Source organism: Montipora foliosa, chromosome 14 (genome assembly GCF_036669935.1).
Source record: "Montipora foliosa isolate CH-2021 chromosome 14, ASM3666993v2, whole genome shotgun sequence".
NCBI classification, from domain to species: Eukaryota; Metazoa; Cnidaria; class Anthozoa; order Scleractinia; family Acroporidae; genus Montipora; species Montipora foliosa.
This window is the reverse complement of record NC_090882.1, coordinates 16,078,705-16,091,620: the sequence shown is the minus strand read 5'-3', so window position 1 is coordinate 16,091,620 and position 12,916 is coordinate 16,078,705. Positions and strand designations below refer to the sequence as shown.

The 12,916-nt window shown below is 41.7% G+C and overlaps 1 protein-coding gene across 1 annotated transcript in view; it reads left to right on the top strand.

Moving 5' to 3' along the window:
• The window catches only part of LOC137985032 (nesprin-1-like), a 98,855-nt gene that overhangs the window by 20,919 nt on the left and 65,020 nt on the right, over positions 1-12,916 (top strand). The window contains exons 13-27 of the mRNA XM_068832455.1: positions 119-418; positions 608-925; positions 1,925-2,091; positions 2,809-2,965; positions 3,081-3,347; positions 4,786-5,091; positions 5,387-5,710; positions 5,837-6,148; positions 7,813-8,136; positions 8,792-9,109; positions 9,214-9,540; positions 10,492-10,818; positions 11,498-11,827; positions 12,028-12,348; positions 12,666-12,818. Of these exons, the coding sequence (XP_068688556.1) occupies positions 119-418; positions 608-925; positions 1,925-2,091; positions 2,809-2,965; positions 3,081-3,347; positions 4,786-5,091; positions 5,387-5,710; positions 5,837-6,148; positions 7,813-8,136; positions 8,792-9,109; positions 9,214-9,540; positions 10,492-10,818; positions 11,498-11,827; positions 12,028-12,348; positions 12,666-12,818 (4,251 nt within the window). The remainder of the gene's footprint in view (positions 1-118; positions 419-607; positions 926-1,924; positions 2,092-2,808; positions 2,966-3,080; positions 3,348-4,785; positions 5,092-5,386; positions 5,711-5,836; positions 6,149-7,812; positions 8,137-8,791; positions 9,110-9,213; positions 9,541-10,491; positions 10,819-11,497; positions 11,828-12,027; positions 12,349-12,665; positions 12,819-12,916) is intronic.

Genomic DNA, 12,916 nt, shown 5'->3' with positions numbered 1-12,916 from the left:
GGGCGCACGGTCAGATTCCATTGATACTTTAACTAGCGTCTCAGAGCTTAGCAGAACCCGGCGCCTACATTAAATAAAATGACTAAACCTTCATTATCATCATGCATATTTTTCTCAGCTGTTTTTCCTCGACAAGAAGTTCCTGAAAAGATGCAAAAAATATCACCGTAGTTTGCATGAGGCTGGAAATGACTTCATGGATATACTGCCGGAATCCCGCACGATGGAGGTCAAGAACGTCATTTGGAACGTAGATCAGCAAGTCGATAAGATTTCCGATGAGGTCACCTCTCGGTTGAGACACATCGAGGAACTTAACAAGAAGTGGAAAACGTTTGATACTCTGATGGAGTCTGTTGGCAAATGGATGGAGGATGCGGAAGGTTTGATAAAAAATGGAACGCTCAAAGCTTGTAAGGTACGTGAACAATCATTTAAATGCCCTCCCTCGTTCAAAGGATTTTGGTACATTTGCTTGTTACGTAAAAAGCATTTAGAACCTTTATGTGCTGTTTTTCATCGAAAAGGTTGTCTTTCTTGTCAGGATAGATCTAGATGTGGTTGTGTAAGACTCGTATGTTAAATTATGCTATTTTTGACCACCCAGGAGTACTTGAAAGACGTTGAGAAAATCCAGTCTGATGTATCAACCGCGCAGGACTGCAGCAAAACAATTCTGGCGCATTGTCAAGACAGGAAGAAAAGCGATATGAGCCAGCTTCTCCGTGACGTAGACCGACGATTAAAGCGTATTATCAGACGACACTCGAGGATCATGAAATGCGACAAGAGAAACTCTAAACTGGAACAATTTGAAGAGACTGTTGATGGAGTGATGGACTGGATTTATGATGCTGAGGTGTTTGGGTCCTGCACTGTAGAAGGAACATACGAGGCTGTGAAGGAACGAACCGAGAAACTAGAGGTAATGCCAGGATCTTGTGAAATTCGCCTCGCAAACTTATGGTATCTTCCTCAATGAAGATATGGAAGTTTAAAGCGCGCAGTTTTTAAACCTAACCTCTTGTCAAGTTAGGTTGTACGAGAACGCAGTTAGTAAGATCCTTTTTTGCGCTAAGGAAGAAAAGACTTGCAAAGTAATTTCTGACAAATGCGGGTCCAGGCTGGCATAGTGGTGAGAGCACTCGCCTCCTACCAATGTGGCTCGGGTTCGATTCCCAAACTCAGCGTCAAATGTGGGTTTAGTTTGTTGGTTTTCTACTCGGCTCCGAGAAGTTTTTGCATTTCCCTGTTTCTTTAGATTTTGAAAATAGACGTACTAAATAGGTATCATGCCAATTTTTATCTCAAAATTCCCACGGGAAGTATGATTATTGTAATTTTTCGGGTTTCGCTGTCCGCCATTACTCGAACGGCAAATAACCGTAAGCGAGGGTTGGGTCTAGCTGGATCGCCTGGGGTCTGACGTCATACGCACAACGCTCAAAATAAGCGCGGCTAATTTCCCATGCCATCTATGAGATGTGAGAGATCGCCGAGTTGCTTTTTGCTGATATTATGTACATTACTCCTTGATCGACTTGTTCGCTTTGTCAAACGGCACGAAGCGATGCGCGTATGACCTCTCGAGCCAAGTCTTGCGTGAAGACCGCTTACAAAATAATCGCAGGCTTCTCCAATGCCTTCCGAGTAATGGCGGACAGATTTTTAGCGGTTTTTGGCTGGCTATTTCCCGACTTATCTCGCTTCTATCGTTCCAAATTTAAATGTATTGTATTATTTTAAACATATTGACTTAATTGACGTTGAAAAAATCCGAAAAGAAAACCAAAACTTTCGTCGTAGTGGCACTTTAAATTTGATTTGCTTTAATTTTTCAGTTAACAGTGTGCTCCAGCACCAGACAGACTTGACACTTAAATAAAGTGCCTTTCCTTTTCCTTTCCTTTTATGCTGTTTTTAGGTGACTCAACGGGAGATTGAGTATTGTGAATCAAATGTCAATTCTTTAAACAGACTCACCAAAGCCATCCTCAAGGACTTCAAAACAGACATGACTTCGTCTATAAACGCTACTCTTTCAAACATCAACAGAAGGTTTGAGAAAATCAAAGCTTCTGTTCCGCACAGGTACTGGCAAAGCAATAGAACGTTTCTGATGTGTTTTTACCCATTCTTTAGAAAGGCAGGGTGGAAGTGATTTTGTGTAATTGTGTAAATGCCATAATTCCAACAGCATTAAAGGAGGTAGTTCTTTTGGTGGCGTTGATTTGACTGGTCACACTGAAGGATTTTACCCACAGACAAAAAATTCAGGATCACCTTGTACATCATAATAAACAACACATTGGGAACGAACAGCTCCGTAGCTTGAATTCGAGTTGTCGTAGTGTGGAACTACGTTTTGATGTTGTTTTGAGTGGACTCTCATATTGTGCATTTAATAAATTAAGTGAACATTTCAAAGTAGTCAGCTTCTTTGTTGAGTATTTCCTCCAAACTCTCACGAGTAGGCGACATAATTATCTTTTACGAGGACAACAGAGACGAATAGAAACTACACAAATCAGTAAAAAAAACACTCTGCAAAACGAAAGAAGCCCTGCAAAGACACGGAGCTCACCATAGCACGTCCGACGTCCATGAACGTCGCTCACCATACCGACGTCATCATCGTAATCATAAGTTAAGGTCTCGGGGGATTTATCCCGGGTCTCCATGTTGTGAGCATAAAAATAGCAGAGCATGGAAGTAGCGCTAAATTCTTAGTGGCACAACAGAGCCACAGGGAAGTACTGTTAGACAACTTAATAGTTTGGATGAGTGCACATTACATTTCTTTGATAGGTATTTAACTCTAAAGCAGATGTTACCGCAGCTTGAGCTCTTCGAATCCGGCTTTGAGGAAGAGTTCAGCTGGTTGGAGGAGGCACTTTCATCTTTGGAAGGTTACAAGAATGTTAACACAGTTGAGGAAGTTGAAAAAGAACTGACAAGATACACAGTGAGTGAGCTCTGTTTGGCTTCTTCTTGCCATTTGGTCGTCAGAAAGAACACTTAGTTCTCTAATTCTGTTGCAACTGTCATTTTAACCCTTGTCGCTTCTCTGTTTGTTAAAGCATGTGTTTGGAAACCTCGATGAACACAGTCAATTCGTGGAAAGCAGAAACCAACTGTTGTTGCAGTTGCGTAACTCATTGGCTGATAACGTCGACTTCTCCAAACCACAAGAGAGAATCGCCGTGCTTAATACTAAATGGAAAACTATCCAGGGAGGTGTAGACTCGCACTCTACTTCACTGCAGGAATGTCATGTGCTTCTTAAAAATTTTGATGAATGCGCAAAGAAAATGCGCTTGTGGACCTTGGAATCAGACTTATCAAAGGTGATAAAATTGTCACTGCCTTTTTCTCTTCTGAAAGAAATGTAGATATTGGAATGAGGTGCGGGCTGTGGACGGAAGAGAGAAATGTTCCATGCACTAGTCTGGACAATTTAAGCAATTCATGGTCTCGAATAGACACTTGGAAAATTCAGGCAAAACAAATTTTTACCACAATTGCTTGTAATCTCGCAATCTGAGACTCTGAGACAACGCTGTTCGCGTCATGCTCGCGTCAATTTGTCACGCAATGTTATAGCCAATCAGGAACGCCCATTTTGGGAAATAAACCAATTATATTGCGAGAACGTTATAGACAACGCTTGCTCTTTCTTTGTGTCATGATTTTGTTCACGTTCTGGAAATAAAAACGTTCTTTGGCGTACAGACAAACGCTGAACCACTTTCGATTTGTTAATTAGCTCAACAAATTGATGACCTGGTAGAAGAAAGCATTGCAAAGGCATCGCAGACGTTACGGGTTCGAATCCCGTTGAAGCCACCTAAATTTTTCAGGTGTCTATAAAAAGCAACAAAAGTAATTAGGGAATTGCTTTGGTTTTGCATTTACTTCACTCAGTGATTGGTTCAAAGTTCTCGCGCCACTTTGTCAACCAATCAGAAGTGAAACCAAAACCAATCGTGGCTTGCGCGTGCACATTTTCCCGCGCTTTGTGTCGGCTACGTGTAATTACTTCGAGTTTTGATTGGTTTACTGGATTGTCTCCGTCCTTTTTGATTGGCCAAAATAATTACTTTGGTTTTGGTTTTACGACACTCGATTGAAACTCGCTCTACGTTGTCCAGTTAATAGCGAGGATCATTTCTCTCTTTGTTTCTCTTCTTCTATGCATACGAACTCATGTGTCTATGGGATGAGCCCACTTACCAACGCTACGCTTTTTGCCTCCCAGTCTTTACTTTTCTTAATTTTCTCTCATTTCTCCACCAATGTTTTTCGGGAAAGATTTTCTTTTAATCTGTCATTTCAGCAACTCTCTTCCGGCCGGGTTTAATAATATTATTATTTTCAAACCGTTCTATTTGACATTTCTATCAGTAACTCATGGTTATCAGTATAGGTTTCTCTCCATGAATCTAAAACCGTATCAAACATTCTTTACGTTATCAAAGGGGCCAGTAAGGAGACAGAAAATTCTCTGAACTACCAACCAGGATCGTTCGAAATAAGTTGCGCAACAATGTGGAGAATTTCCTTGTTGATATTAGTCTTTTAATTAACAATATCTTTTTGTATCATGTAGTTTTGCATGTAATACTTCTCGTGTCCATTCCATACCTGAAGTTGCCCTTCAGATTGATGGAGATAAAAGCGTCGATTTTAAAGTTGCTTCCTTTAGTGCAAAGAGAATAGTAACAAATTTATTGTCGCCTGCAGTGTATACGTATCGTGTATAACGTTTCTCTCCTTAACACAAAGGCCTCAAGCGACGACCTAGATTCTATCCAAGCAGCTTGCAACGATCTTCTTCAGACACAGGAACAGCTGCGAGCAATCATCCCCAACGAACAAGTGAAAAGGCGCCTGGAAGGCGAAGCAGCTTACGTTGCACAAGAGTGGGGTGAAGTTTATAACCGAGAAAAATCACGCTTGATTAGAGGCCAGTTCGACGATTTACGGGCCTCATTGAAAAAGAACATTGAGGCGCTTGAGAAGGAGTGGGCTGAGGTGAATCATCACTTTAGTACCCAGGGGTACAGCGAGGATCTTCACGAGCGATATCAGGTTTCTATTTCTTGTTAATCTGTGTCTTCTTCCAGTTAAGAACGCTAGCATTCAGCTGTTCCCCTTCGCAGTTATCAGTGCAGGTTCTTTTTCAGTTCAAAGGTGGTGTTTCCATCTGATTTAGTTGTAAATATTAGTGCACTTTCTCTTGACGTAATCACCCATACCTCAAGTTGTAGGTATCCGTGGCACGAAGTGGTTTCTTTCAAACATGTTCGTCGTTTCGTTTATAGAGCAAATATTTCGAGATAACCTTTATATCCAGTGCAGTTATTTACGTTTTTCATTTATTCAGCGAGTGCTTGCAAATCCCTCTCTATTCAAGAGCGTCGAAGAAGATTTTCTTAAGCTCCAGGAAAGTAGAGCACATTTACAGTCCCCCAATGATGGAGACCTGTTTGAGACTTCAATAGAGCAGCTTATAGGACGATGGCAAGGGGTTAAACACAATATTGAAGAACTTCATCCAAGAATGCAGATTATGGCAGACAATTTTTCTGATTACAAAGATAAGCTGCAGTCACTGGTTCATTGGGTTCAGGGGTTAAACAAGGTGTGTCGTGGTCTGGACAACGTACAAGATTACTTAGAATTCCAGCCGCTTATGGAAAACTTTCAGGTACCTTTGATATCAAACATAGTGCACCTTTCAGATTTCATCCACCGACTCATAAGTTGGGACCTCCTTGTGCAGTAAAACACTACTGCAATTTCATTCCAAATGTTTTGTTTGTTATTGTAACAGTTGTTGGCAGCCGAAATGGACAATCATCTTCAATCACTTCAGACTCTGAATGAGTTATCATCAAAGCTTGCAAGCTCCTCCAGCAACCCTGAGATTACAGAGGATGTCAGATCCTTGACAGATCAAGTGCAAGCTGTGTTACCTGCCGTGCGTGACAGAAGTAACAGACTCCCCATGATGCTTCGGTGCTTTCAGTATCAACAATCTACTCAAAAGCATGTCACGTTTGTAAATGAAGTCAAAGCTCGCCTTGACGTGGAATTTTGTTTGGATGGTGTGGTGGATGTGGAGAATGAACTGGAGGGTGTTAAGGTAAGATCGTTTGGAATTGATGTGCGATAGCATAGGCTGTTCCCTCGCCTCGTTTTTCTTTCCTCGCCTCTACGTTATTTTAGGGTGCAATGCAAGCTGAAACGGGTAATTTGGGTTAGTCACTGGAGTTTTGTATTGACTTCAGGGAAGTTTCGCGCGAAAGATAGGAAAGAAATTAATAAAGTTTTACCAGGAGCCTTTAAGGAGCCTGCAACTCCACCAATACTGGGTGCTATGTAACGGCATTTCCACAGATCAAACTATTTCTAGGGCTAGTTCTTTGCCCGGGGGGGGGGGGGGGGCCTCCCATGTAAAAAGGGGAGGGATGCTCGTCGTCTCGCTTAAGGGTGTAAATTTCGGATTTTTGTCTCACTTAGGGTGTTCTGGGCAAAACGCCATCATATATAGCCGTGACGGTCTCCTTTAGGGTTGCGCGCGAAGAAATGTAAAAGTGTATATTAACACTTTTATATTTCTTCGCGTAGGTGAAAGTATTAGATGATAATGCCTTTGCCATCATTAAAAGTCACTGTATTTTTTATTTATCTGTGTTTCAATATGGTCTCTTTTAGGGGTCAAAAAAGGCCTGGGCCACGCCCAGATCGGTCTCCTTTAGGGGTTTAATTTAAAATTTCCGACGAGCATCCCTCCCCTTTTTATGTGGGAGTCCCCCCGGGGTTCTTTGATAAGATTTGCCTTTCACAAGTGACCATTCCCAATCCCATCGGTGGTAATTTCTCATGCCAAACTTGTGATTGACTGGAAAGGTCTGGTTTATTTTGTGATCAACTGTAGGTCTGGTTTCGTGGGAAAATCAATCTAAAAATAACTCCTTCTGTGAAAACGCCGATCCACAAACAAATTGAAGTTGTACGGTCCTAGTCATGGGCTTCCGGTTGTACTGAAAAGGCGGTTAATTCGCGTAAGAACTTTAATGTAAGCTTGTCTCTTGGTTTTGTTGACTGGCATTAGGCCATTTCCGATTTCATGTCTGCCTTGTCTTCAAAGCGAGTCTAAGTGCGAAGTGTTTGTGATGGTAATTATTTCAACTTTACATATGAATGAAACCTAATTTTCATAAGAAAAACTTCGCACTTAGACTCGCTTTGAAGACGATGTAGACATGAACTCGGAAATGGCCTATTGGTTCTTCTGCGCGACAACATCCACGGAGACTCTGGTAAGCTTCAATACTAATGACATAGCTCAAACCGACTATCAGTGCTAGAGCGGTTTTCAGTTGAGTGGCAAAAGTAATTAGTGAATAGACCAATAATTCAGTCCTAAGCAAAAGGCATCATCTCGAGGCTCTGGGGAATAAATATAAGGATTGGTATGAGTTTATTCCCCAGAGCCTCGAGATGATGTCTTTTATTTAGGACTGAATTTTAATATATCGAAAGTGGGCTATGGCTTTGATTTTGCATTACATCACTCATTGATTGGTTGAAAGTTCTCGCGCCACTTTTTCAACCAATCAGAAGTGAAACCAAAACCAATCGTGGCTCGCGCTTGCACATTTTCCCGCGCTTTGTGTCGGCTACGTGTAATTACGTCGAGTTTTTTTATTGGTTTACCGGATTGTCTCCGTCCTTTTTTATTGGCCAAAGTAATTACTTTGGTTTTGGTTTTGCGACACTCGATTGAAACTCGCTCTATTTCAGGGCATTTTGCAATCAGTAGAATCTCATCAAGCAGAAGTAGAAGAAGCGATCACACAAGGCAAAGCTCTCTCCCAGCAGGAAGACGCATTGGAATTGGTCCAATCTCAGGTCACCAAACTGGAAACTCTTTCGAGTTCAGTGTTAAAAGACTGTAAACAGAGACAAGAAGAGTTAGAGACAGCACTCCACAATTGGTCACGATATAACGCGGGATTAGAAGGGTTTAAAGAGATTTTAGCTCAGGGCGAGGTAGAGCTCACACGGAGAAAAGCTCTAAATGTTACTGGTATTGAAGGCGTCAATGAACAAAAACAAGAAATGCAGGTACTAGTAAATGAAACTGGTTGAACGAGAAATTACGACAGAGAGTTGCAATGAAATATACAATCAGATACAGTGCTATCCACGTAGGAGATGATGTATATACAGTAACTATATTGTGTCTGCTCATCGCTAGTGTCGTGAACGCTTCTTAGCATCTCATTGTATTTTCCAGTACGGCCCTTTGAGGTTAAAGAAGCCTCTTTCTGAGTTTTGCTGATTGATTCCTGCGAAAGGCGATTCCTTATTAGGAGTAAACAAAGAAATAAAATTCCTTCCTTCCTTTCTTCCTTTCTTCATTTGGCATCTTACCAATCTCAATCAGATATTTCACTGCTCTTTACAACCTCCAACTTCTTTCGATGGGTTATTGTGTTGAGCATCTATTATTTGTGTGACATTTTTGTGTAAGTCCACCGTTTTCTTAACCAATGAAATAGCTGTTCGGCGCTAATTAGCTAGAATTTGTGACGCTATTCAAAGTTCTTCAAAGTTCTAGCATTGTGAAGGACTTTGTAGGGCTGCAATATCGTATGTACATACTTGTGGTTAAGTGGTTCTTCTGCCTAAATGGTCGAACACAGCTCGTTATTGACCGCCTTCCCGTTTTACCAGTCGCTTTACTTTAACCAAATTTTTGTTGTGGTTTTCTTTCCAGGAGTTCCAACAACATCTCCAAGCTCGATTGGCCGAATATCACTATATCTTTTCTCTTGGAACAACCATTAAAATAAAAGCCAGCGAAGATTGCAAAGCGAGAGTCGAGGAGCAACTGAATAGCATTTCGTCGCTTAAGAAGTCTCTTTATGATGAGATCTCCTTGCATTTGGAAAGTTTAGATGCCAAATGTAATCAGTGGGAAGATTTTCAAGGGCAGCTGGAGACGTTTGTGGAGTACATGGACGATGTTGACTCACGACTGGAGTGGAGTCGCAGGGATAGCTTCGTATCACAAGAATGGTTGGCTCAAGTCAAGGTAGGCAAGGATTATCAGCTAATTCGTGACCCGACAGATACTAGTTTAATATGTAATGTGCTTTGATTTAATATGTAATTATGTTTTGTTTTCTTCTTCCACAGGTAGTATCAAATGAACTGTTCCAGCGGCGCCAAAGCTTTTCTGTGTTTTTGGAAGAAGCGCGCAGAATGTCGGAAGGAGTCGTGGACCAAGGCACGATGCAGTTCAAAGCCAAATTGTGTACTTTAAGGGAACGCTGGAATGAACTGTTTGAAAAAGCAAGAATTTCCGAAAGTAGTGCAGAACAAGGTTTGAAGCCGCTAAACGAGTATCAAGAGGTTTTTGAAGAGTTTACATCCCGTTTTGAGGAGCTAGAGCAGAAGCTTCAAGCACAAATGCCTTACTTTGGAAGTTCGGAAGAGGTAGCTGCTCGTATAGAAGAAGATGAGGTAAGGATCTTGTTGCCATTTGCCAAACTGGAAGTATCTTATAAAATTAGGGGCAAACCTGTTGCGGTAGTACCGTTCGGAAGTCTCATTCAGGTGCAATAACCCATTTTGTACTTGTCCTTGGTAACCTGGCCAGTGAATAGCAACGAGGTTGGAGTTGACCTTGGTGTGACCTTGTGGGATAAAGTGTAGCCGAGTGGTTGGGTTGCCGGACTAGAAAACCGAATCCAATCACCAACTTCTCGGCACTACCATTATATAAAGGCAACTGGTCTGCTTCCATCCAGTTGGGATTTCCTATTGATTTGCCGTTTGTTTCAGTGTTCCCGAAGATCCCTTGCAGGGAAAGGCCCATTGCTGGCATATTCATGGCACTAATATATCCAAGTCTCAAGGCTTATTTAGCCTTATAGAGGGTAAACTGGAGTACCCAGCGAAAAAAAAAAACCTCTCGGAGAACAGTCGGGAACCAACAAACGCAAACTTCATGTCTGAGTCCAGGTACTTGTCCGAGGCCACATTGGTGGACGACGGGTTCTCTTAAACCACAGACCACACTGCGTTTATAATGTTAATGGTGTCGTTATAAAGCTTACTAGCCTGCATTTAAAAGAAAAGCGAAGTGGTTTGTCTCTTCAACGAAAGGTCAACTCCGGACTCGCTTTCATTCAAAGGCCAGTTAACTTAGCACCCCGTGAAACTGTAGAATGCCCTATTGTCAAGGGTTTATGGCAATAACAGTTAACATCCAGACTGGATGGATTTTTTTTTATTGTGAACTCCCTTGCTGCACTTCGAACTTTGCTAGGCAACCACAGCATAGCATTCATAAACTCAGTGAGTCTTCAGTGAGTCTTCATTGTTAGACTCCTCATTGATAAAATTAAAAAGTCTCAAGTCTTTTCACTGGCGTTCTGACGTACTCTCTTACTCAATTGTTCCGTGTGTTAGATGCTGCTCGCACACCTGCGTGAACTGCGAGGTGTGTTGGACAATTTGATCTGGAAAGGCTCAGAGCTTGCAGCGAGTATGAGATTAAAAGATCTGGACATTAAAGACACGCTTAAACAACTCGAGGAAAAATGGAAAGAGGCGGTAAAAAGGGCAGAGACAAAACTGAGTGATTTGGATGACCTTAGGATGGACTGGGCTGAGCGAGAGAGTATTTTGGAGAATATGGAATCCTGGGTACTCTCGGCCGAAGATCAGCTTTTGATGGAGCAAGGATTGTCAAGTAGAGACGAAGATAGCTTGAAAGAGGCGTTGGCTTACTATGAGGTATGGTAACGTTAAGTCGAGCGTCGTAAAGTTTAACCCAAAATGACCCAATGGCAAACAAACTTGGAGACGTAGTTGGCAAGTCAAGGCTCGATGCTAATCATTCTGAGTTTGTTTGTTTTGACTTATTGAAGTTTCCGTCAGACTTGACAGGAGAACAGGACTTGTGTTTCTGTACTTTTTAATGCCAGTAGTTATCGATCATCTCAGTTTGGGAGAGATTAAATTTATCCCAGGATCTCCTGCAGTTCCCACCAGTTCAGCTTACCAGCTGGCGTGTAAATCTCGAGAGATCTTTTCCCTTTGTTGTTAAATTAAGTTTATTTAAACTCAACCAGTAAACCTGATTCTTACAATTACAGATTTTCGTTGCTTACGTACATACATGAAAACATGTACATTGATGGTTTCCGAGTTGAGCATTTTTTAGATTGAATTGTCAAAATATCAGTGACATTCACTAGCACTGTGTGCGTTATCGTTTAAATATTCTTGTGCAACCCTGTCGTGGCCCTTAAAAGTGATTGTCATTTTGATGGTTGTTCCTGGGTTAATTATTTCAATGTTAAAATTTGTAAGATACCTGTTCAGTTCTTTTGAAAGCTCCGTAGGATTTCTTGATTTGTTACATTTCACGATATATTCTTTTTACAACAAGCATTTTTACTTTTATTTTTAGGGCGTAAAGCGAGACATGGAAAAAAGTGAAAACGATTTCATGTCAGCTGTTGAAAACTACCAAGAATTATCGAACAGTGGAAAATACATGATGTACATACAAGACAAGATAGTCGACGATAAGTGTGATTCACTCAAAAAGAAGTGGGATTCACTATCGAGCAGCATCCCTGAAAGAGTCGAGAGTTTGAAAGGAGAACTCAACTGCTGGAAAAGTTTCCATGAAAAGTTGGACGCGTTTTTGGCCTGGGTCGAGGAAATGGAAGGGTTCACTATGATCGACAAACCACGTGATGAGAACGAGGCTGTTCAACAGTTGAAGGGACTGGAGGTGAGTCGGCAAGGGCGATGTTAAATCGCAGTAGAAGTTTGACTAGATTAGCCAACTAAAATTGAATGAGCTGTCTCAACCCCAATTAACTAAAAATACAGCTTAGCGGTAGATAAACTCGACGACTGTATTTTATATTCAACAAACAAACTTTTCACTGTATATCGAGGGTACATTGACTTAACCTTGTTATTCGCTAGGAGTTTCAGTCCAACTTTAGAGGTCGCCAGGATTCGTTCGAGTCCCTCGTCAAAGAAGGCCGCGAAGTGCGTCTTCAAGCGAGCAAAGGCGAAGACGGTGAGCGACTCAGCGAGAAACTCACGAAGTTGACCCATCGTTGGGACGAGATGTTACGATGGGCTGCCGGAAGATACCAACTACTGGTACTGTCTCGTCACTATCTGGACTCATCTAAACATGTGGTACAGTATCTAGAGAAGATTGAAGAGAAGCTTAGTACTGCCAAAGATATACCTCCCACTGTCCTGGAGAAGATCAAGGAAGAATCAAGGAAGGCGAAGGTACAAAAAAAAAAGGAAAATGCGTTTGAGCAAACCACAAGTGTGTTTCGGTTTTGTTTCATTCTAAATGGTTCAGAAAGTTGCACGATGTTTTTTTAAGCCAATCAGAATCCATAGCTGTAATGCACTTGCTTGTTATTGGCCGAAAAAAGTGGTGCAGGATCTCCTAGTTAACCAGAGCTTTCAATTGTTTTTGGGTTTGTGTCCTTTTGCCGTTGACCTGTGGATTAAAAAAAAAACAAAAACAAAAAAACGGAAGCATATATGAAACGTATTTCGGTAACCAACGAAAAATTGTTCTATAACTTTTTCTACAGGCCAAGGTGGAATATTGGAAGCAACAGTGCCTCGATCTTGATGTGGTCGTGAAAGAGGGTCACTTGATGTTGCAACAGGAATCCTCAGGACAAGCCGTGGCCTTCGAAGAAAAACTTGGTGACTTAAGCACCGAGTGGCATACGGTCATACAGGTGCGCATGCGGGACTGAAACTAAATTTTCCGTGGGAAACTGGTGACGACATGGCGACGGGCGAAAGGACAACTGCATTCGATCGTTGTTATGGAGAT